The sequence below is a fragment of the Cydia splendana genome, chromosome 3 (genome assembly GCF_910591565.1).
Source record: "Cydia splendana chromosome 3, ilCydSple1.2, whole genome shotgun sequence".
Lineage (NCBI taxonomy): Eukaryota > Metazoa > Arthropoda > Insecta > Lepidoptera > Tortricidae > Cydia > Cydia splendana.
In genome coordinates, this window is record NC_085962.1 from 16700171 (window position 1) to 16724568 (window position 24398).

General features: G+C 41.3%; 1 protein-coding gene across 1 annotated transcript in view; it reads left to right on the forward strand.

Annotated features, from left to right (window-relative positions):
• LOC134806906 (cytoplasmic dynein 2 heavy chain 1) overlaps nucleotides 1–24398 on the forward strand; it is a 113419-nt gene that overhangs the window by 64912 nt on the left and 24109 nt on the right. Inside the window, exons 39-60 of the mRNA XM_063780329.1 lie at nucleotides 213–362; nucleotides 678–850; nucleotides 1591–1693; nucleotides 2012–2134; nucleotides 3362–3507; nucleotides 4085–4208; nucleotides 4328–4441; nucleotides 5365–5578; nucleotides 5654–5742; nucleotides 6094–6231; nucleotides 14252–14426; nucleotides 14819–14984; nucleotides 15556–15754; nucleotides 16050–16264; nucleotides 16657–16753; nucleotides 16910–17046; nucleotides 17809–18018; nucleotides 18549–18762; nucleotides 19188–19288; nucleotides 19368–19524; nucleotides 21998–22152; nucleotides 23402–23577. Coding sequence (XP_063636399.1) covers nucleotides 213–362; nucleotides 678–850; nucleotides 1591–1693; nucleotides 2012–2134; nucleotides 3362–3507; nucleotides 4085–4208; nucleotides 4328–4441; nucleotides 5365–5578; nucleotides 5654–5742; nucleotides 6094–6231; nucleotides 14252–14426; nucleotides 14819–14984; nucleotides 15556–15754; nucleotides 16050–16264; nucleotides 16657–16753; nucleotides 16910–17046; nucleotides 17809–18018; nucleotides 18549–18762; nucleotides 19188–19288; nucleotides 19368–19524; nucleotides 21998–22152; nucleotides 23402–23577 — 3376 coding nt within the window. The remainder of the gene's footprint in view (nucleotides 1–212; nucleotides 363–677; nucleotides 851–1590; nucleotides 1694–2011; nucleotides 2135–3361; nucleotides 3508–4084; nucleotides 4209–4327; nucleotides 4442–5364; nucleotides 5579–5653; nucleotides 5743–6093; nucleotides 6232–14251; nucleotides 14427–14818; nucleotides 14985–15555; nucleotides 15755–16049; nucleotides 16265–16656; nucleotides 16754–16909; nucleotides 17047–17808; nucleotides 18019–18548; nucleotides 18763–19187; nucleotides 19289–19367; nucleotides 19525–21997; nucleotides 22153–23401; nucleotides 23578–24398) is intronic.

The following is a 24398-nucleotide window of genomic DNA, read 5'->3' on the forward strand; positions in this document are numbered from 1 at the left end:
AATCTATCATGCATTTTTTATCAAATCGATGGTGCTATATCGTCAGTTTTCTGCTGACGGTATATCGCGTTCGCGGGTCGAGAGGTTGAGCTTGTTTTTTTTTTTTGCAGCCCTGTAAAGAGCCTTGTCAGATAGCATTCAAATTACATTACCAATCCATAATCAATTCAATAAATAATTAAATATTTCCCTAACTATGACCATTATTACAGGTAAAACATATACTAACTCAGTTTGAATACATTGCTCAGAACGAACTGACCGGCGTGAACAAAACGCCTGAAGAATTGATCTACTTGGCCATAGAAAGAAGTGTTGCAAGCATCATCAAACCAAATGCCATTGACAAGTTCCATGAGGAGGTAATAATATGGTGAACTTTTCCGATTATTCAATAGTGTAGATATCGATTACAGATGTTGTTATTTATTGGTGAGTGTCTACAAAGATTATTGATTCTGTTAGATGTGTAAAGTATAATAGAGCTTTATTCATTGTGGAACTAATCATAAATTAAGCAAAAAAAGGATTTCATCATATCATTTCTTTTAATTTTTCTTGTATTTTTAGCGTCCAATGTATTGTGATAAATTACTTATTTTCTATCTATTTAACTAGATTTTGTTATAAAATTCAACATGTGTTATCATGCTTGTTCCTCCATCCCTCTATTCCAGATGTCGGACGTCCTGGGCCCGCCGCTGTCGTACCCCGCACTCTCGGGAGGTTGGGTCACGGAGGGACTCTACCTATCTCCGCGACTGGCCGCTGTCGAACCGACACTCAGAGCCTGCTTCGCATCTGACGATTCCCACCTACTCATCATCGGACCTGACGCTTGTGCCAAGAAGTAGGTTTTCTTTAAAACTAAATCAATATCGTGTCTTAGAATGCTTGGTGATGAAACACTTGCCGCCATCGAGCAGACATCGCCTTATTCGCATCTGATGACTGAGTGATGATGATGACTTAGACCTGATGTTTGTACTTAAGTACTGCTTTTTTTGAATATTTGATAGGTAACTTACAACACAACCTTTTTCCTGGTGGATAGATGGAACGATTTGGAGGACGTGCCTAAATCGACCGACCACACATTGAATATGACAATATTGTCTCTTTCCTCGCGTTCAGAAATATTCCATTGTGATTGGTCATTTGTCAGGTTAATACAATATTTTAGCTGTGAGTGATGTGATCGAATGTCTACGTCTAGCTAGGGTAATCTATCGATATAGGTTGACTTGACTCCCTTCCAATGATTGGCTTGAAGAGGCTAAATAAAGACAGCAGCGGTGATTTTCCTAATAAAATGGAGCCAATTACTGTACTTTAAAAGACCATATTATTAACGCATTGGGTAGTTTATCCTACCTGTACATAAACGAATGATGAGGCTTACAATTTGTATATACGAGTACTAGATAGCACCACATGTTTTCGGGTAATGCTGCTTACCCTTAACTCATAACTGGCAGACCTTATCTAGTTTCAGTAGGTAACGTTTTTTACGATCGATTGTGTATATGATGGTACCGAATTTACGTATGTAAATGAATAATTATTTTACTATCCTTATTGCGATTTCAGTTTGTTAGCCGAGTACGTTGCGAAAGAGAGCAACGGGACGGTGATAACCATAGATTGCACTCCAATATTAGAACCTACCGACATCATTGCGGAACTGAAAAGAGTAAGTCCTAAAGCCTACGGTCTGACCCATAGTACTAATTACTTCAATTAAATTTGAATCACTTTGAATTGGAACAGGGTTGCATATTTGTTTCGTTCAATTCCAAAACAAAATGTGATTGTCTTACGCAAATATTTCATATGAACTATATATAAATTCAATAGCTGACTGTCATTTTGATAGTTGTAAAAAGCAGCTGATTTACACCCGTCCTACGTTACCCGATTATAGTACCTTGAGCTAATATTAGGTGAGCTTTTCGGTTTGGGCTGGTGGGGTGACATTTTTTTATCTGATATTAGGTTTTATATCATACAGAACAACGTGGTGGGGTCCGGCGGGCGCGGCGGGGGGTCTCGCTTCACGCTGCTGGTCCGCGCGCTGCACCGCGCCTCCGTCGACGAGTGGGGCAGCAGCGCCGTGTGCTCCTTCCTGCTGCAGGTGTGTGACATGTGTGACAGCTTAGCTGTACAGTCTGTGTCCGACAGTACGACGTAGTGTAAATGTATTCATATATGATGACGGATTTAATCGTTACGACGGCTCAAGATGTGTCAAACAACTTAACGCATGATCCGCGAGAGTTGACCATGGATAAGGTGGTGTCCAATTCATTCAAAATTGTATCGACTTTGATCAACCGCCTCAGGGTGGGCATCAGATCCAAAAGTCTTAAAACGATGATATCCTTAATGAGTTTAACCTTTGGGACGGCAAAGAGGGCCACAGACGCGAGGCTACAGCACAGATTAATAAATAGTTACTACGTAACAGATACTTCATTCCCAAACAAAAGCAAAAATACCTACGCTATAATAGCCTACAGAACCTTAATAATAATACCTGCTGCTCAGGACAAGAAGAAATGTACCATAATTACGCGCACAAAGAGTCGAGACTGTGTTGCCCGCCGTTCGAGTCACGTGCCAACGCGTCATCGTAAGAATGCGCTAGGGTTGTAGCTACCCTACCTATGATGATTATTGTAATAAAACGAATGTTGCGAATCAAATATGTTTTAGTTTTAATATAATGATTTATAATTTTTTCACATCTCGGAATTCTCTGTTATTAAAATTTAATAAGTAGTTGAAAATATCCTAAATCGCGTAAATAATTTTAATAAATATTCAGGAGCAAAGCAACGGACAATCAACGGTTTTTAAAAGTTGTAATACGGTGCTACCAGGCCGATTAATTATTACGTCGTCAAAGTTATTTAAAAATACTTTTTCTAACCCTTCAATATAATTATTAAACTTTCAGGTGGGACCTTTAGCCCGCCATAAAAAGATGAATTTTTATTATAGGCTTTTTTCTTTGTTTTTTTTTACTTTTTCACCCATCTACTGCACAATAATTACGTGGTTTCGGCATTTCGAAGCATAAGCGCGGGAAACGCGCGGTGCAATGCGGTGCGGGCGCTGAGGCGGGCGTTCGGCGGCCCTCTGTCGGTTGTATCGTCGACGATACGCCGAGCGGTAGGCATATAGCGCGTGGCCTTGAGCGTGTGACGGAGGCCTGGCTACAGCCCAACATCAACCCTCGTGCATTCCAACAATGTTCACGAAACCGATGGCGGGCCACACACGAAGCGGGGCGTTCAAAGGGTTATAGGGGGTATATGTTGTAGTAATTAGTAAATGAATGGTTGTAGTATAATTGCAGCTGATAACCTGGTCGGGGTTCTGGGTGCTGGGGTCGGAGGAGGAGGGCATGCAGTGGGCGGGCGCGGCGCCGGTGCGCGTGCTGGCCACGGCCGCCGCGCCGCCCCGGCCGCGCCTGCACCGCCGCCTCGCCACCGTGCTGCTGCCGTGAGTACTAGACTATCATCTCCCAAGCATTGGCGTCTAGTCGACGGTATAGCGCCTATGTCCGCCGCTCGACGCGACGTTGGACGGTTAAACTCGGCGAAAGCCTCGAATTAGTAATCTGGGCTCTACAGTACGTAGTGCCAGCTTTTAAATAATAATACCTAAAAAAATTATTCTTTGGTAGAAAACGTGAAACTTTACATTTATGCAGCTTTTATAGGTAAAAAGAAACAGATGAAAACAAGTTGTCATGTAATTTTTTATACTGCCTGGAGTTGAATATTGCCTTTGTGTAAGTAGGGATGTCACAAAAAATAATACTAGTAGGTACCAAATTGTCAAGATCGAACGTTGTCCCAAATACTAGCGGAGATAAACAACGGTACCGCGATACCGTAATTGTTCAACATGAAGGGCTATTAATGATAGAATTTATTTAGATTATGTGTAATAAAAATAAATGAGAGTGTGTATGTGACCGTGACTAGACAGTCAACACGTATATTCTCCACTTTTCAGAAATCATTATTCCAATTTGGATAACAAATCCTTTTCTAAAACGAATTTACTTTTCTAGAGAACCGGATGATGACGAAATGTTAGAACTGGCAAGAGTTTATCTGAGACAAAGCACCGACAAAAATATCAGCGACACCGATATATCCGGATTGGCTTCCAGCGTCTTATCTATGTTTAAAGAGGTGAATGATCATTTATATCGCTTGTTATGAAATTGCACGATACCCAAAATAAATTATAAGTTGAATGGACGATACGGTGTGCTTGTTTTATAAGTATTAAGAACAGTATATTTTTCTAGGTCACTGAAACATTTCGAAGTAAGCTGCACTATTACTGGAACGCGTCACATTTCAAGCAGTGGTGTGAAAATATTCAGTGGTATTCACCGTCCAATGTGGCAGAATTGATTACGGTAATATTTTGTAACCTACTAAATAGCCAGCTATCAAAAATTTTAAAGTATTTGTTGTTATTGAATACTGTTGAATACGTCTATCTCTTAAACACTTAATAGTCCTAGAATATATATATTTCAAATATTAATATAAAAAACCGGCCAAGTGCGAGTCGACCCCGCGCACGAAGGGTTCCGTACCATTACGCAAAAAAATCACGTTTGATGTATGGGAGCCCCACTTATTTATTTTATTTAGTTTTTAGCATTTGTTGATACAGATCTGTGAAAATTTCAAGTCTAGCTATCACGGTTCATGAGTTACAGCTTGGTGACAGACAGACAGACGGACGGAGAGCGGAGTCTTAGTAATAGGGTCCCGTTTTTACCCTTTGGGTACGGAACTCTAAACTTATGCAGTGGTTTCTATACGCAAACTTAGTGATAGGTATGGTTCAGAGTGTCACCCTTCGGGTACGGAACCTAAAAAACGCCTATATTACATTTGTTTAATTCTACAAAAGAGAATTTAGACTAAAAGGAATATTGTCAAAGTAAATTACCTATGTAGTCAGTACATTTACTGCCATCTTTCGACACAAATGATTAACACTTTTAGAACGCCACATTTGACTTCGATCCTTATTTTTTCCCTGATATGCGTTAAATTTGTTAAATGTCAAAAAGTATCGCCATCTACTCCAGAGTAGGCCAAAGGTATGGCGCCAGCGCTCGAAATGATGGCACCATACCTATTTCAATATATGAACATGTTATATGTTATTATAATTTTGACAGAATGGTACTGACCATTGAAATCCGTGTTCCAAACCTTGAGGACTTTTGACATTTTGATTATGCGTTAAAACTAGCTTCTTGTTGTGGACCTTACCCGGTGGGCTATCAATAATAAAGCCAACTAAGTATATTTATTATTGCAGGCATTAGTCGCAGAAGCAAACAGCATCTTTAAAGATCGCCTAGTAACTGAAGAAGAAAAGGCCACCTACAATTCAATATCTAGAAGGTTCTTCAAAGGCACATACAACGAAGGTGTGCTGTTTGCGACCAAGTTGCGTAGCAACGGTGTTTACATGGAGGCAGTGGATCATAGAGAATGGTACCACACCACGCAGAAATATATCAACCAATGCTGTAAGTGAAAAAGTAAAACAAAACTCTCAGGCTAATTCTCGTTACAATGCGCTTGACATAATACTTATGTTGCAGTGTCAGAACGTGAGGAAAGCGTTTTTGGCGAGGATGGCGCGGAGGTTTGCTTAGAACTTGCAACGTTGTGTCCAGCGTTTGCTAGAGCGGTAAGTAATAATAGTAATAATCATAGGCTTTATATTTCTAATTTTTCCTCTACTATATTAACCCTTGGGGGCATAGAGTTGTCAGCCAAAAGCACCTGGAAATGTAGACTTCTAAATATAATTTTGATATAACTGTCCCCCACAAGGTGGACTGATGACCTGGTAAAGGTCGGGGGAGGCCCCTGGGTGGCGAAAGACCGGTCATTGTGGCACTCTTTGGGGGAGGCCTATGTCCAGCAGTGGACGTCCTCTGTCTGATATGATAATGATGATGATGATGATGATAATTGTCCGAGAGACTCGAGGACTCAAGGACCTTGTAATGGAAACTAATATTGCATTGTGATGTAGACCGTAGAGGGCGTAGTGGTGTGCGTGGGCAGCGCGGGCGCGGGGCGGCGCGCGGCGGCGCTCGTGGCGGCCGCGGCGCTGCCCGCCGCGCTGCTCACCGTCTCCCAAGACCTGGACTTCAACAAGCACCTCAAGAATGTACGTACCTAGGTTAAAATTAACCCTTTGAACGCCACAGACGGCAATTGACGTCAACGCAAAATCGTGACAACGACGCCAAAGACGGCATTCGATCGTTTTTTGATCAAAATCTACTGAAAAACACCCCACTTTTAGGTTGGCATTATTTATTCACAAAACTAAATTTTACCCCCGTGGCGTCAGTGGCACGGCAAATGGATACGCCGTTTGGCGTTCAAAAGGTTAAGTAGGTTCTGACTAAATAAATTGATTACATTACGGTTGGAAACATCAACTTCGTTTCACGAAAACTACAAAAAATGAGACCGATTGATCTCATGGAATCAAGATCGATACACGATTTTATTTATTATCCCGGCTTCGTCTCGAGATTTAAATTTACCATGTAGTAGCTCCGCTACGCGCTATTCCACTCGCACTTTAGCTAATTAACGTTAGAGTAAGAAAGACAAAAAACAAGTTTTCCCACTCCAACATTACCCTGTACGGTAGTTCACTCCGCCGCTAGCCTGGACCGTCATTATCTTTCGTGCGCGCGTGCACTACGCACTTGGCTATAAAAATACTTAAATAGTGATTTAAATAAAAATGTCGAAACGGTCACATCAAGAAACCAATGAAGACCGTTGGAGGAGAAAAATAAAGGACTATGAAGCTAAGTTGGCGGCGACAACAAAAAGAAGACGTCGCGTAATCTACTCCAGTGGAAGCGATTCGAGCGATGACGAGGCGATAGATGTACAACCAGAAGGTTCGTATCTACGTCATTTAAATTTCGTCGTTATTTTTGTCTCCGATCTAACACGAGATGTTAGGCAGTAGACGTTTTATTCCCGAGTCAATACGAGATATTGACCAGTGATATTTATTTCGAGTTAATACGAGATATTAACCAATTTTTATACGTTGCGCTCGAGTTAAGTGCAACCTACCTTCATTTTTACAATAATTTGTAGATGATACCCTCTTTTGTTAAAGATTGTACCAAGCGTACCCTCGTTTGGTATTATTTTTTTCTCCGAAGTTATTTCAATAAATTCAATTTAAATTCGATGTTTCCAGAACATCTCAATAACGACGTCATCCAGAGTCGAAGAACCAGGCACCGAGTTGGCTGCACAAGAAGAGGAAATTAATGATCCATCATCATCATCAGCCGCCCCGGTACCCAATGTAGACCCTGATTTGCTTCTTGCACTTGGGGATTCCGTCACGGATACCCCTGAGTGGAGTGACGATATTCTGCAAGATATATCTCAACGATGGGAGCCCATACTTAAAACGGGTCTTGCAAAGGAGATCAAGGAAGAGCTTTTAAAGAAATACCTTTTCCCTAAAAACGTTCCCTTGTCAAAGCCTCCAGTGCTAAACCCAGAAGTGTCTGCCATGCTAACCGAAACGTGCCGGAGCAGAGATGCCCGCGTTTCCTCCAAGCAGAATCAAATAGGTCGCGCTATCGCAGCCTTAGGAAAAGCTATGTCCGGCATACTGACAAAGTCTATGAAGGGATCGGAGGTCGTTAAAATACTTAACGACGCCGGCAAACTGCTCGCCGACTCTCACTTCTTAGAGACAGACACACGGCGATCACTAATTATGCCGTTATTAGATAAATCATATGTCATCCTGTTCAAAGAGCGACAACGCGACAGTTTCCTGTTCGGAGAGAACTTAGGGGAGTTCATCAAGTCGTCGAGAGGCATAAAGAAGACAGGAGAGCTGATCGCGCCTACGCCGCCCTCTACGTCATCCACGAATTTAAACTGGACGGGCCCGCCGCGCCAGCAACGCGTCAACCGACCGCCAGTACAACGCGGCGGCGGGCAGCGAGCACCGAGGGCGGCCCCGCCGCCGCCGCCGCGGCCGCGCCGAGCGCCGGCCCCTCCCGCGCCCGCCCCGCGCCGAGCGCCGCCCGCATCCAGCCGACGGCCGGCGCCGCGGTCGAGATCCCCACACCGGCGTGCGACGTAGAAGTACAGGCAGGTCGACTAAGATTATTTTTTGATACTTGGCGTACTATTACTTCTGATAATAACGTCCTAGATATCATCTCGGGTTACAAAATTCCCCTTATTAAAATACCACATCAAGATCCCGCTTTGTACCCTAAACAATCGTTTAGTAGTAGCGAATCTTCGGCTATTGAAAAAGAAATATTACATTTGTTAGAAATTCAAGCAATTAGACGTTGTGAGCCGGTTAATGGTCAATTTATATCGGGTATTTTTCTCGTCCCTAAAAGTAGTGGAGATATGCGATTTATTTTAAATCTTAAAAAGTTAAATACATTTGTACACGCAGACCATTTTAAAATGGAAGACCCGAGAACCGCCGTAAAACTTATGACGTCTAATTGTTTTATGATTAATTTGGACCTTACGGAAGCATATTTTTCGGTACCGATTGACGATGAACATCGTAAATATTTACGCTTTTCGTTTAATGGTATTTTGTATGAATTTTGTGCCCTACCTTTTGGACTCTGTTCGGCGCCTCACGTATTCACTAAAATTATGAAGCCTGTAATGACTCGTTTGCGATCGAGGGGCTATAAATCCGTATCCTATCTAGACGACACTCTATGTATCTCCGATACATACGAGGAGTGCATAGAGAATGCAACAGAAACAATTAAGCTGTTTACCCACTTAGGATTTATTATTAACTACAAAAAGAGTGTTTTGATTCCTAGTCAAACTTGTCAATTTCTTGGCTTTATTTTAAACTCACGAAATATGACATTAGAATTGCCTTTAAAAAAAAGACAGACTATTATAGAACTTACAAGAAAATTGAAAAAAATTGATAAGATACGGATTCGAGATTTTGCTCGGTACACAGGTACGCTAACAGCCGCGTGTCCAGCAGTTTCATATGGCTGGGTATATACGAAATCTTTAGAAAGAGCTAAGTATTTAGCTCTCTTAGAATCTGACAATTATGATCGAGTCATGAAAGTTCCAAGGTTTTTATGTGAGGATCTAAACTGGTGGGAGAACAATATCCTGAATATTTACAACCCTATTCGTACATTTAATTATGTTCTAGAAATATTCACGGATGCATCCACAACTGGCTGGGGAGCCGCTTGTGGAGGGGAGAAAATTGGGGGTTTCTGGACATCTGCAGAAAGAGAACAACACATAAATTACTTGGAACTTTTAGCGGCTTACTTCGGCTTGAAATCGTTTGCAAAAGAATATAATAATTGTGAAATCCTATTACGTGTCGACAACACCACTGCCATTTCCTATATTAACAGAATGGGCGGTGTCCAATTCCCGCATTTAAACAAAATCACACGTGATATATGGCAGTGGTGTGAACAACATCAAATCTTTATTTATGCCTCCTATATAAAGTCTACACGTAATATTGATGCTGATTCTGAATCTAGGAAGGTTAATATTAGTACGTTGCTTCTGGAAAAAAATATATGGAAAACTTGGCATAATTAATAGAAGACTTTTTTCCATTGGGATATGTACGTTATGGACCGAAATTATTTTTCATCAACCCTCCCCAACCCTCCCCCCTCTGCGTCACCCCCCCACACCCCCGCAAAGGGCCCGAAACGCAGTTTTTCTAATTTTTTAAGAAAACCGTTCAAGATATAGAAAAAGTGTGTAGGAACAAAGTGATCCTTAGCAAATTTGCTATTTATCTCTTATACACACTATAGTGCTATCACTTATAGTTTTTGTGAAATCTGTCACCATATATGCAACTTTTTTAGAATTTACGTTTTTTTTCTTTTGTAAGATAACTTTTCTCAAAATATACTTACGATATCGCCAAATTTTGTTTAATTTAAATAAATAGTTAATATGTTCTTTAAAATGGTGGATTATTTATTATTAAACTCCTTCATTTGACGATGCTATGCCATTTTGAAAATACATCGTCTTCAAACATTTTTAAGCTCACCGAACATCGTTACTATTAACCACTTGACTGTGAAACAGACCGCACGGTCGCGTTTTTATAGCTTGCCTCACATAGAAGGTAGGTAGGTTATTTGTTGCCCACCATAACCCATACTAAATGTATGGTGGGGAACAAACAAAAAGTGAGACTGTGACAAGGACAAGCAATAGTACCGCTTTCTTGCTACTCCTACTGAAAGTTCTATAAGAGTATCTCGTTCGGTCATTTGGCCCCTCCCCCGTTTCCTCTCTATTATAATTGTACCTCTATGTTGCCTCACCATGCCTGTCACGCTCTAACAAGTATGTAAGTGCGAATGGGACGCGCATAGTGATAGGCGATAAAATTGGAACCGTGCTGCGCCCGCTGACCGAAATTTATAGGTACAGCACAACCGAGGGTGAACCCACGATTTTTGACCACCACACACATGAAAAGTTCATCATCTTCTTCGCGTTGTTCCCGGCATTTTGCCACGGCTCATGGGAGCCTGGGGTCCGCTGGCAACTAATCCCATGATTTGACGTAGACACTAGTTTTTACAAAAGCGACTGCCATCTGACCTTCCAACCCAGAGGGGAAACTAGGCCTTACTGGGATTAGTCCGGTTTCCTCACGATGTTTTCCTTCACCGAAAAGCGACAACTAACGCGAGGAAGAAGATGTGTGTGGTGATCAAAAATCGTGGGTTCACCCTCGGTTGTGCTGTACCTATAAATTTCGGTCAGGATCCGTTTCATATACAGACAAGTGGTTAATAACGATATTAGCTGACATTAAAAATATTTGAAGGCGATGTATTTTAAAAATGGCATAGCATCGTCAAATGAAGTAGTTTAATAATAAATAACATATAGTTACATACATATAATCACGCCTATTTCCCGTAGGAGTAGGTAGAGACCACGGATTTCCACTTGCTATGATCCTGACATACCTCTTTCGCTTCCTTCACTTTCATTACATTCCTCATACACGCTCGCCGGTTTAGGGTGTTCTTGACCTGGCCTTTCTTCAGGATTTCCCCGATCTGATCAGAGAAAATTTTAGTCACTACATCTACATTCAGTCCACACTTTTCCCTTATCACACTGTTCCTAATCCTATCTTGCAGTCTCACACCACACACACTTCTCAGCGCTCTCATTTCCACTGCATTCACTTGGCTCTGATGCCTCTTCTGCCATACCCAACTTTCGCTACCATACATAAGTGTAGGCACCAACACCCCTCTATGAACAGCCAACCGTGCTTTTTGCGACAGCTTCTGGCTGCTCATAAAAGCGTTAAGTGCCCCATTCACACGATTTCCAGCATTTACTCTCCTTTCAATGTCTTTATCATGCTTACCGTCCCACAAACACAAACTGTTTCAATTAATAATACCCATTTTAAATAACTATGTACTTAATAAAAAAAAAACCGGTCAAGTGCGAGTTGAACTCGCGTTCTAAGGGTTCCGTACATAAGTCCGACTCACGCTTGACTGCGCATTTCTAATAAGTTTTCCTATTATCTATAGGTAAAGTACTATCTTGTGTATTTTTTTCAAAATTTTAGGCACAGTATTTTTAGAGATAAAGGGGGGGGGGGGGAGGAATGGTCGGACAGACAGACAGACAGACGCACGAGTGATCTTATAAGGGTTCCGTTTTTTTCCTTTTGAGGTACGGAGCCCTAAAAACGTGGATGATATCGTAAGTGTTATTTGAGAAAAGTCATTAGAAGAAAAATAACACTGAAAATGCTAAAAATAGCATCTTCCGTGACGTATTGCGCAAAAACTATAAGTGATAGCAATATAGTGTGTATAAGAGATTAATAGAAAATTTAATAAGGATCACTTCGTTCCTACACTCTTTTTCTGTATCTTGAACGGTTTTCTTAAAAATTTAGAAAAACTGGGTTTTGGACCCTTTGCCGGGGTGTGGGGGGGTGACGCAGAGGGGGGAGGGGAGGGGAGGGTTGATGAAAAATAACTTCGGTCGTCAACGTACATATCCCAATTAAAAAAAAACTTCTATTAATTATGCCGTAATTTTAGCTAATTTCACTGAGCTATATTGATACAGAATGGGAACTGTCTTCTCAAGCCTTCGACAAAATAGTTAAATCATTTGGCCAGCCTGAAATAGATCTTTTTGCTTCCAGAATTAACGCAAAATGCCAGAAATATATTTCATGGAAGAGAGACCCGTATGCCTTTAATGTAGATGCGTTCACAGTTAACTGGAATAGGTATTTCTTCTACGCGTTCCCACCGTTTTCTCTTATACTAAAAACGTTGCAAAAAATAATAACCGATAAGGCCACCGGCATACTTGTCTTTCCTAACTGGCCATCTCAGGCGTGGTATCCGTTATTAATATCGCTTTCAGTAAGCGAAATTATTATACTTTCACCAAGTAAGCATCTGCTTTCATCTGTTTTCAGGCAAATTCATCCCCTTCACCACCAGCTTTCCCTGGCTGTGACTATATTGTCAGGCAAGCGTTCCAGAGAAGACAAGTTCCTCATTCGGCCCTACAAGTGATGATATCATCCTTATCAAAAAATACTTTATCGCAATATTCGTCCAGCTTAAAATTATGGTGGCAATATTGCCAAATTAATGATATTTATGATGTAAAAATCAATATCTTATTAGATTTTCTTAATCGTTGCCTACAAGATGGTGCATCTTATGGTACGTTAAATAACCACCGGTCGGCTATTTCGTTAATTTCAAGTAATTGTATTAGTCAAGATGATTGTCTTAAAAGATTTTTCAGAGGAGTTTTTAGATTAAAACCTTCCTTCCCAAGATACACTGTTACATGGGATCCTATGATTGTATTAAATTATTTTTCTAATTTATATCCTAACGAATCCTTGCCGATTGAATATATTACAAAGAAACTTTTTATTTTGTTAGCTTTAGCAACTGGTCAGAGAACACAAACATTATCATTGATTCGTTTATGCAATATAAACCGATTTAATGATAGAATTATTATTAAGATCACAGACTTCATTAAAACGTCTGCCGTTGGAAGATCTCAACCTATAATTGATTTGCCATTTTTTGATGAAAAATGTAGTATTTGTCCAGCGAAAACACTTCTAGCCTCTATTAATATTACTCGAAATAATCGGCCTCCAAATGAATCAAAGCTTATACTAACTTATAAGAGACCCTACCATGCCGCATCGTCCCAAACAATCGGACGGTGGATAAAGCAGGCTATGGAAGAGAGCGGAGTCGATGTCGATATGTTCCGCCCACATAGCACACGACACTCGGCCACGTAGGCAGCTAGCCTTGCTGGTGTTTCAGTAGATATCATTCGAAAAACTGCTGGCTGGTCGGGCGAGTCCGCAGTATTTGCGAATTTTTACAATAGGCCGATCATAAATTGTAATAATTTTACCGAATCGGTATTCAGAGATTTTTAATTACAAGGTTTATTATGTAATAGTTATAAGGATAACTATATTTATTTACAATAAACAAATACCTGATTTATGATTAATATTTGTTTTACTTATCATCGACAACATTGATAACCTCCAAACATCTACATGGTAAATTTAAATCTCGAGACGAAGCCGGGATAATTAGATGATCAAACGAACTTACCTGAAGTGAAGTTCGATCTTAATTATCCCGGCTTCGTCGAAGAGATTTAAAGTCCCAACCCTCCCGTGCTGGCTAATGTTGACAATTAACCAGTACCCATAAATCTGACCAATGTTGTCCATGTACTCTAAATATAATGACGGTCCAGGCTAGCGGCGGAGTGAACTACCGTACAGAGTAATGTTGAAGTGGGAAAACTTGTTTTTTGTCTTTCTTACTCTAACGTTAATTAGCTAAAGTGCGAGTGGAATAGCGCGTAGCGGAGCTACTACATGGTAAATTTAAATCTCTTCGACGAAGCCGGGATAATTAAGATCGAACTTCACTTCAGGTAAGTTCGTTTGATCATCTAATTATACGACATTATTTAGCGACAGTTCATTCTAGAGTGTAGCTGTGCGAAATGAAATAAAATAAGTCATGCATGCAATATAAATTATTCATAGCTGTTGAACTTTCTATGTATTTCAGGCGCTATCTTCATCAAGCGAGGGTTCGCGCACACTGGTATTAGTTCGGGAGAGTGCGGTGAACCACACAACGTTAGCTTCTATAGAGGCTTTGCATCGTGCGCAATCGACGCATTGCATACCGGCCCACATTATGCCAACGCTTAATAACACGCAGCAAACACAGGTTCTGCAAAGTAAGTACACTTGGGACTGATTAAGCTTTGGTTTTTTTCGTCGAACCTCTATGAATTTGCCGACGTAAATCCAAAAGACTCACAGACCAATTCTGTCTCAATGACAATATCGACTTATGGTAACTGTCCAATGTAGAATCCGAGTATATAAAGGAGATGCTTAAACACTCAAAAGCAATGAAACCGACTCACTTTTTGTAGAAAATTGCTAACAAGGGGACCTGTTTCAGTGCTAAATGTTAGAAAACACTCGTCCGCTAATAATATAATTCGCTCGTCGCTCCTTGCTGCCATATAATGTGTCAATAAAATTCTAAAAGTCTTCAATTAAGCGGTGGGACTCGACTCTACTTGTACTTAGTATATACTAAAACCAATTTAAAACGTTTTAGACATAAAACAAAACTTGGGCATAGTCATATGCCTGGACAAAGACCAAGATGATCTATTTGAACTGATGGAAAAGTTCCCGCTGCTCTACAAAGACAGTCACCTCATCTGGATAGAGCGGTGGTCCGGTGAGACCCTGGCGCAGATGCCACAGTTGGTCATTCAGAGGTATCGCAACCAATACGCACTTTGAGTGGCTTCGGCACTGTACACTTGCACCTTGGCGTTGCCCAATCGAAATAGTCATGCACCTATTAATAGTAATACGATTGTACTTTTACCGTTATTTGTTTTTCAGCTAAATTATAAACATACTTACATGTATACCTAAAGGTAGTATATTTTGATGCCCAAGGCTTTATATTTTTTCTGATTTATAGTGTGTCGTGTTAGATAGGTATATTAGGTATGTACCTATTTAATTACACGTAGAGAAAGCAAACCACGTGACTAGACCTTTAATTAGGTGATACCTACCATACCATAAATATAAAACATTACGCTGCGAAACCTGGGCCATCAAGGGAGTTTCCCATATTATATGTATAAAACACCCAAACTCGAAGGTCGTCTAACATCTTAGTATTTAATTTGACTAAGTCAATAAACCAAACCAACACATGGTTTGGTTTATTGACTTAGTCTAATCTACACTCAATATATTGTTAGTTCATGTCCATTAAGAGTGGAACAAGTAGGTACATTCCAATAAGTCAAATTTTAACCTTTAAAATTACAGGTTAATAAAAGAGAACCTATCTGACTCATCCAAGGAGCAGCAACTGGCGATACCCGTAGAGGGATTTGTGAGCATATACTCCAGTCTAGATGTCGAATGGATGAAGGCGCCTTGTCGATATATCGGCTTCATTAAAACTTACTTCTATATCGTTAGTAAGAAGAAGGAAGCCTTGGTGCAGAGGAAAAATATGCTTTCGGTTAGTAAAATCTATGACAATGCCAGAAGGTGTACTATGAGTTCAATTACATGCGCTATTTAGGAATTACCTATTCACGTATCATATACACTTGTTTTTTTTTTAAGGTTAGCTAAAATTAATGACACCATCAAGAAAACACACATTGCACATACTCAATTTCAGAATTTGAGCCATTTAGCGCTCGTCCTCGGGTTGTGTCACGCGTAAACACGCAGAAATTTCCGCGAATTTATTTAAAAAACTCTACAATGGTCTAGCTCATTTTCTTTTTACGTTCAAAATTGCACTTTAGGCAGGTGTTGAAGCTTTGAAGCGCGCGCGGAGCGAAGTGGCCACACTCCAAGCAGAAGCGGCGCAGCAAGAGGCAGCCCTCTCGGAGAAGCAAGCCGCCGCCAACCAGGCGCTCGACCAGATCGGAGCCACCGTGCGCGCCACCACCGACAAGAAGGAGGAGATGCACGCGCTCAAGCAGAGCATCGAACAGGAGAACGCCAACCTGCAGATACGGTGTGACACCCACTGTTCCATACTCTAGCCGGGAGGAAGCCGCCGCCATAGGGCGTAATACTTCTTCTTCTTCCTCGTTTCCTCGTGAGTCTCATGACTGAGGGTCGCGGGAAGTTAAATAACAACGACTGATAATATCCTACCTAATATAACTGTTATAATACCCTTATATAATCATAATCATTGTATTCATAACACCAGTTTACATGTCAACATTCTTATATTTCATATTGTAATGTGGGGCGTTCGGGTAGTAATAATTGTTCATTTTAATAAATATATTTTCTATTTCTTAAATGTCACCTTAAATGTCACATGACGTGTTGACCCTAATACTCAACACGTCATGTGCCTACTTACCGTACAATATATGTATTTCATTTTCATTACAGAAAGCAAGAAATAGAAAAGGAATTGGCGTCAGTGGAGCCAGTTATAGCAGCTGCCCGGGCGGCAGTAGGAGACATTCGTCCGGAGTCGCTAAGCGAAGTAAGTCATGTAAAATAGGTATCCTATTTATCCTATTACTAACCGTGAATTGAATAAACTGAAACCTATATTAACTTGAAATCATAAAGATGACTTTTACAGCGTACGATTTGATTATTGTAGCCGTCCTTGGCATTGAAACGAAAACCATTACAGATCCGTTCCCTACGAGCTCCGCCGGACGTCGTTCGCGACGTGCTGGAGGGGGTGCTGCGGCTGATGGGCATCGCTGACACGTCTTGGCATTCTATGAAGAATTTCCTGTCAAAACGGGGCGTCAAAGAGGATATTAGGTATTTAAGTGGAATAAAAGTGTTCGAATTTAAACTGTTGTGAGACATACTAACATTGAATAATTTTACGGTTTAGACTCACTTGTTTTTAGTCACTCGCGCGACATGTTTCGGAGAGCCTAGGTCTCCTTTCTCAAGCACTAACAGTGCGAGCAGCGTTCACGACGGCCGTGTATCGCGCACTGCGGCTCGCCGCGTCGCACGCTGCGCGCGCGCCGAGAAAACAGGAACAGGGGAGGTCTTCTGCTGTTATTGTAGGCGGGCATAGTGGTGTGTTTGGGCTTGGGTCACCTAACACTTGTAGCGATACACAGCACGAACTCACTATGTCCACTACACTGTCACAACACTCACTGGTCTTCTGCTGAAGAAGCACAGGCTTCCATGCTGGCGGCACAGCCCAGCCGCTATCCCGATTGAAATTAGTGCTTGAGAAAGGAGACCTAGGCTCTCCGAAACATGTCGCGCGAGTGACTAAAAACAAGTGAGTCTAAACCGTAAAATTATTCAATAGAAGTGTTACTACTTCAGATGTCAATAGTTATTTGTTTTACAAGCGCAAAGTGGGTGTTTAACCCCTCGTGCTAAGGGAACAATTCCAAAATTGAACCACTAGCGCGAGTGGTTCGAAAAGTGGAATCTTCAAAGGAAAGGCTTCGTTCGGCCAAACCTTCGACCGGTTTGTAGCTGACCATAATAACTTGTTTAGTTGTTACCGACCGTAGCCTATACCTAGACGCTTCACGCTCTCCCTCCCCGCAGATGCCTGGACGCCCGACAGATCAGCCCCGCGGCGGCGGCGTCCGTGGCCAAGCTGCTGGAGCGGCGCGGCGCGTCGTTCGAGCCGGCGGCCGCGCGCCGCGCCAGCGCCGCCGCCGCGCCGCTCGCCGCCTGGGTGCGCGCCAACCTCGCCTACGCTGCCGCGCTCGACAAGGTGCAGCCGCTGCAGTTGCAGCAGGCTCAGCTACACCGGTTTGTATATTCATATTATTGTATAATGATTGTTTACTACACTCAATTCCGGGGTCTATATGCACTTCTTGATGCTTTGGTGACGGTTGAGCGGCGGCGTGCCGCGACTCGCAGTTGCCAACCGCCTATGGCTGCGTGTCGCCGTCTAATGAAAACTGCCAGTTAGGTCGCGGCCGCACCATTAGGCTTCACTATGAAGTGTGAACGCCGTAACCGGAATCGCACGCCGTGAGGGGGCCGCGGCCTCACCTCCGCCAACAGCTAAGTGCGAGTTCATATTAAAATCAAAGTCTCGCGGTGCACCGCCGTATATGAAATCGGAAAAGCGTTTGGGCCTGTTAGGATGTTAGGAATATGATCTTGTCACATTAACTAAGAAATTAAGTGAGGGAGGGATTTGAATATGCATTTCTGACTCAATTGTTTAAAAATGCAGGCCTTTGTATTTAAATCTTAACTTTTTTAACATATACAAATAACGTTTTTTCTATAAAGCGCCAAGCTGATGGGTGCCTGTATATATTTGACAGAAACCTCCAAGAAGCGGAAGGGCAACTGGCGGCGCTGTCGAGCGGGCTGGCCACGGTGGACGAGCGCGTGTCGGCGCTGAAGGAGCAGCTGGGGCAGCACACGCGCGACGCGGCGACGCTGGAGCTGCGGCTGGGCTCCGCGCAGGCCACCATCCACGCCGCGCGCGCGCTGCTCGACCAGCTGCGCCACGAGTACGCCGCCTGGGAGACCGATGTGAGGCTGGCTCTTTTTATTGACTGTAGATCCGGAACGGCATGAAAATCCGCATCAGTGTGATAACCGCGTAAAATACGACTACACGAATTACTAGGTCATCAGACTTTGGCAGCCCCATAGAATGAGATAGCGACCGTAAACCGAGATGTATGTGCTGGTAGAGTCGCCTGCAATAATATGTTAATCTTGCAGGCAAAAATAGGTGACACGCTCTTATAGCTCTACAAATAAGATCGTGTCAGATATTTTTGCGGCCTTCATTGTGTAACATATTATTGCAGGTGACTGTATAACAACAAAAGTTCACGTCCTACGACGCCTACGTTTGATTAATAGACCTATAATATGCCTGTATATTATTGCAATGCACTCATTTGTAATTGTTTTGTATTCAATAATATTTCGTTCTATTAATATTTCAGCTTGAATACATATCGAAGGAGATATCGGAAATAGATTTGAGATCTTTGTTAGCCGCTGCCTATATCATCTACCTGCCAGATGTGACCGAACCTAAAGCTATGTATGTAGCATGTATAACGTTTCATTTGTGCACTAAACCTCTATATCTATCCTCTAAAACGATGGATTATCAATTCCAGGGAATATATTTCCAACTGGAGTTTGCTGCTAGGTTTCGAGGACCAATCGTTTTCGCCGATTAATTTCCTAGCAAGCACAGAGAAGCAGCTGAAGTGGGATGCAGACGGCTTACCCTCAGATACGTCCGCGGTCAAGAACGCCGTTATCATTGACCAAGTAAGAAAAATATTGAAATTAACAAGTTATTTTCCCATTGTCGAGCTTCAGCATTGGTGTGCACGTCATATTAGTCACACGCAAAGCTTAAATAGCTTTAAAACCAAAATATTATTTTGCTAATCCGCGAAAAGATAACGTGCTAGTCAAGCAGTGCTAACCCGTTATACTTACTTGCGTATTTTTACATGCAATTAATATTCCCACCCTCCCACCGCAAAAATAAATACGCAAATAAATATAACAAACCACCACCAAAAGAATAAACCTCGACACGTGTTTCGCCTCTCTACGAGGCATCCTCAGGAGTTGTTGACGGTCTGACACCCGGCAACGGAATGACCTGTCTAGAATGGTCGGCCATATTTATACCTTGACCACTCCCCCTACCGTGCAAGTGTGAGTGAGATGGAAAAATTCGTAATAACGGCGATGACGCAACATTCAATTGTTCGTTAAGAATCATGCCCCTATTGTTGTACCTAATTATTTCCAGTTGTTCCAGAACACCCAAACGCAATCCCTTTTCGCAAACATGTAAAATATCAAAAGAATGATTCTCAGATAAAGTGTGACCTGTATCTAATAAGTGCTTTGCAAAATTGGACTTCTCTGGATGGTTATGTCTATATGACGCAACATGCTCTTTATACCTAGTAGTGAAACTACGGCCCGTTTGCCCCACATACACTTTATTGCAATCGTCACAGGTAAGCTTATAAACTCCAGACTTTTTCCCATTCTCGATCTTATCTTTGCCATTGCAAAGCTTTGAGTGCAAAGTATTATTTGTCTTAAAGGCCACAGGAATGTCGTTAGACTTCAAAATTTTGTAAATTGCATCAGACATGCAATTTTGAACTGATGCCTGTTGTTTAAAAAGGAACTAGAGCAAGACAACTCATTGAATTTTCTAGATTTAACAATCACTAAAGTAAACAACAGGCATCAGTTCAAAATTTACCGTAAGCCTACACATACTGATACAGTTATCCCGGCTTCTTCCACGCATCCGTGGCAGCATAAGTTGGCTGCTTTTCATTGTTATGTGCATAGAATGTTGACTGTGCCTCTTTCTGATGAACACTATCAGATTGAATTAAATAATATTTATCACTTAGCAGTTTCGAATGGTTACGATAAGTCTGTTGTGGATGGTATCATCAGGAAAAAGCGGAATAGTATGGTCAACACTATGTTGTATGCGGCACGATCCTCTGAACCGATTAAAAAATATAAAGCGAGCATAACTTATGTTGGCAAGTTGTCTGATGCAATTTACAAAATTTTGAAGTCTAACGACATTCCTGTGGCCTTTAAGACAAATAATACTTTGCACTCAAAGCTTTGCAATGGCAAAGATAAGATCGAGAATGGGAAAAAGTCTGGAATTTATAAGCTTACCTGTGACGATTGCAATAAAGTGTATGTGGGGCAAACGGGCCGTAGTTTCACTACTAGGTATAAAGAGCATGTTGCGTCATATAGAGATAACCATCCAGAGAAGTCCAATTTTGCAAAGCACTTATTAGATACAGGTCACACTTTATCTGAGAATCATTCTTTTGATATTTTACATGTTTGCGAAAAGGGATTGCGTTTGGGTGTTCTGGAACAACTGGAAATAATTAGGTACAACAATAGGGGCATGATTCTTAACGAACAATTGAATGTTGCGTCATCGCCGTTATTACGAATTTTTCCATCTCACTCACACTTGCACGGTAGGGGGAGTGGTCAAGGTATAAATATGGCCGACCATTCTAGACAGGTCATTCCGTTGCCGGGTGTCAGACCGTCAACAACTCCTGAGGATGCCTCGTAGAGAGGCGAAACACGTGTCGAGGTTTATTCTTTTGGTGGTGGTTTGTTATATTTATTTGCGTATTTATTTTTGCGGTGGGAGGGTGGGAATATTAATTGCATGTAAAAATACGCAAGTAAGTATAACGGGTTAGCACTGCTTGACTAGCACGTTATCTTTTCGCGGATTAGCAAAATAATATTTTGGTTTTAATTAGTATGGATTTCCGCAAAGTAACGCCTGATTCTATTCACTATTTAAATAGCTTTGATTTATCTTTTCTGTGCCCAAAAATTAAGAACTAATAGCAATACCTCGTTATTGCAATAACGTTGTATGTACGTTTTATTAGTTTACAGTGTGGACAATCGAACATTAGTGAAACTTGAGACTAGTATTGGGTTAAATAAGTCACAACCAGAAATTAGCAACTTTAGACAATTTTTGCTCTTTTGCGTGTGTATGATCCATAAAGTCAAATATATAGACCGCGATAGGTTTTGTTACGTGCACAGATTAAAGGCATTTTGCCGCATAACATAAAAATGTTATTGGTATCATATTTCAAAATGAATTAAAAAAAATAACATGTATGCTATGAACCCGCCGATAGCTATGTTTGACATCATAAACTATGTAGAAAATATAACAATCATCTCTGATTTTTAGTATCTGGAGTCAAATAAGTGCGGCTTTATGCCACTGATCATAGACCCCGACGGAGAAGCCATTTCATGGCTCAAGAGCACCCTTGCAGACGCCGCCTGTGACTTCGTAGCGCAAGATAGCGAAAAATTACAAACAGCTCTGCAGTATGCCGCGAGGTGATTCAACTTCATAATAATTTTTTGAATAATTTTACGGTTTAGACTCACTTGTTTTAGTCACTCGCGCGACATGTTTCGGCGAGCCTAGGTATCCTTGGCGCGCGAGTGACTAAAATCAAGTGAGTCTAAACCGTAAAATTATTCCATGTTAGTATGTCTCACAACATTTTTAAATCGTTCATATTCTTTCTTAAATATTATAGTCTAACGTTAACGGCAACGGCTTATTAAGCCTAAACAGCGGATTAGCTGATCATTCCTCATTTAAGGATTTTTTATGAATACGGCTGTTAAAGTGTAGTTCGCTTTCTTTGGCTGTAATCAAACAGTATAAATAATACTTACAGGGCTAACTAGGCTTTCCCCGCAGTGTTTTTCTTCATCGGGTCCTTCGGTTATGACATACATGGAAACACAAGGTCGAAGTCTTATTACCATTGTGACGTCAGAGCGAGGGGTAAAAATAGGGAGTGATCAAACATCAACATTTATTCAGCAAATAGGCCACAAGGGCACTTTTACACGTCATCATTGAATTAACATACAAGCAAAAATAATAAAATAACAATACATCCACATTTTTATAAAATAAAACTAACAATTTAAACTAATGTATTACAATTACTTAGAGATGTATATGGTCTCTTAATGTCGAATTACATAAAAAACCTATAATATTAATATAAAAAAAATACAGACAAAAACACAAAAAAAATCTATAACATTTAGAGGTGTAAGTAAATGTCTCTAGGTGTCAGAACTATAAGATAATATAGTTTATCAAATTATCCTTAGAGATGTATAGGGTCTCCAAGAGTCAAAATCCTGTATAATTATAACACATTCATTGAAAGAAAAGAAACATACGAGATCAGAATGAGGCGTCTCACTGTAATGAATTAATAAAAATAAAATTACTAAGTATAATAGCTCGTATTAGCTTAAACAGACCAGTCTCCACAATAATTAACAATTCCTACGTCGACAAGTTTTGGGACACAAGTAGGCATATGTAGGTATTTCTGATAGAGGTTTAATTTCGAGGTACGTGGGTGCGGCATTTTAACAATTTATTTCTTTTAGGTATCAGTTTTCACAATTTCATTCAATCGTAACAACGTTCTTACTTTAAACTTCATTGTAGCAAATCGTATCTCGATTTTTACTTACGGGATACTACCCATTTGCCGTTTTAAGATTTCGCATGTATTTTGTCATCGTTTATCCTTAACAATTCGGCACACAGGCTGGGCCGCACGCTGGTAATAACGGAGGTGACCTCGGTGCGTCCTATGTGGCTGGCGGGCGGCGCTCGCGTGCTGCTGCTGGGCCGCGACGCCGCGCTGGCGCCGCGCCGGCCGCCGCACGTGCGCGCGCGCCAGGCCTGCCTGCTGTTCACCGCGCGCCGCGCCGCCCTCACCGGTACTGCTCACCGTGTGTCTTGTCCCACCCACACTAACGGCTGTTTAAGACGGTGCGCGAACTCGCATGCGATTTTACTTACATTGCGGACTGTTGGTTAAGTCCAATTCAACCGACCGATCAAAAACCACAATGTAATGAAACTCGCATCGTCTAAATGAGCCCTAATAGCGGAGCGAGACGCTAGGCGGGCAACGGGTAACGGCGCCGCGACGCCAGCGACCGAAGCGTTGATTAGACGCCAACATTCCGGCGACGGACTTGCCAGTGCGGAGGGTCCCTGTAGCGCTTCGCAGTCAATCGAGCGTGCTTTACAAATCACGTAGGCTTCATAATCGCGACTAATCGTTTACTACCTTGATTACCAAGTCCATTTAGAAACATGTACTTACAACTATACTGCAAAACGTAATTCAAGACCAAAAAAAGTAAGACAATGTTGCCACTGCAATCATTTGTTTGTAAAATAATTAATTCCTTTTGATAAATAATCACGCTAAGATAATTTATTCATTAGTAATTTTACTCCTACGATTTAAAAAAGTACTTTTTATTTACTTATTTTTACATAAATACAAGACGCGCTAGTAAAAAGTGGCAACATTTTCTTACTTTTTCGTCCAAATTTCGTTACATATCATTTTGTAAGTAGCTATGGTGGACGGCAGGAGGCAATACAGAGTCACGTTTCTCCAACATTGTCGTCAAGCTCACCATACTTGTTAACCTATCGAATGAGATGATGCCTTTACTGATACTGGTTAGCGATATGTAATCATACTACATACCTATATGAGGCCTGGATGTTAGTGAGATGACGA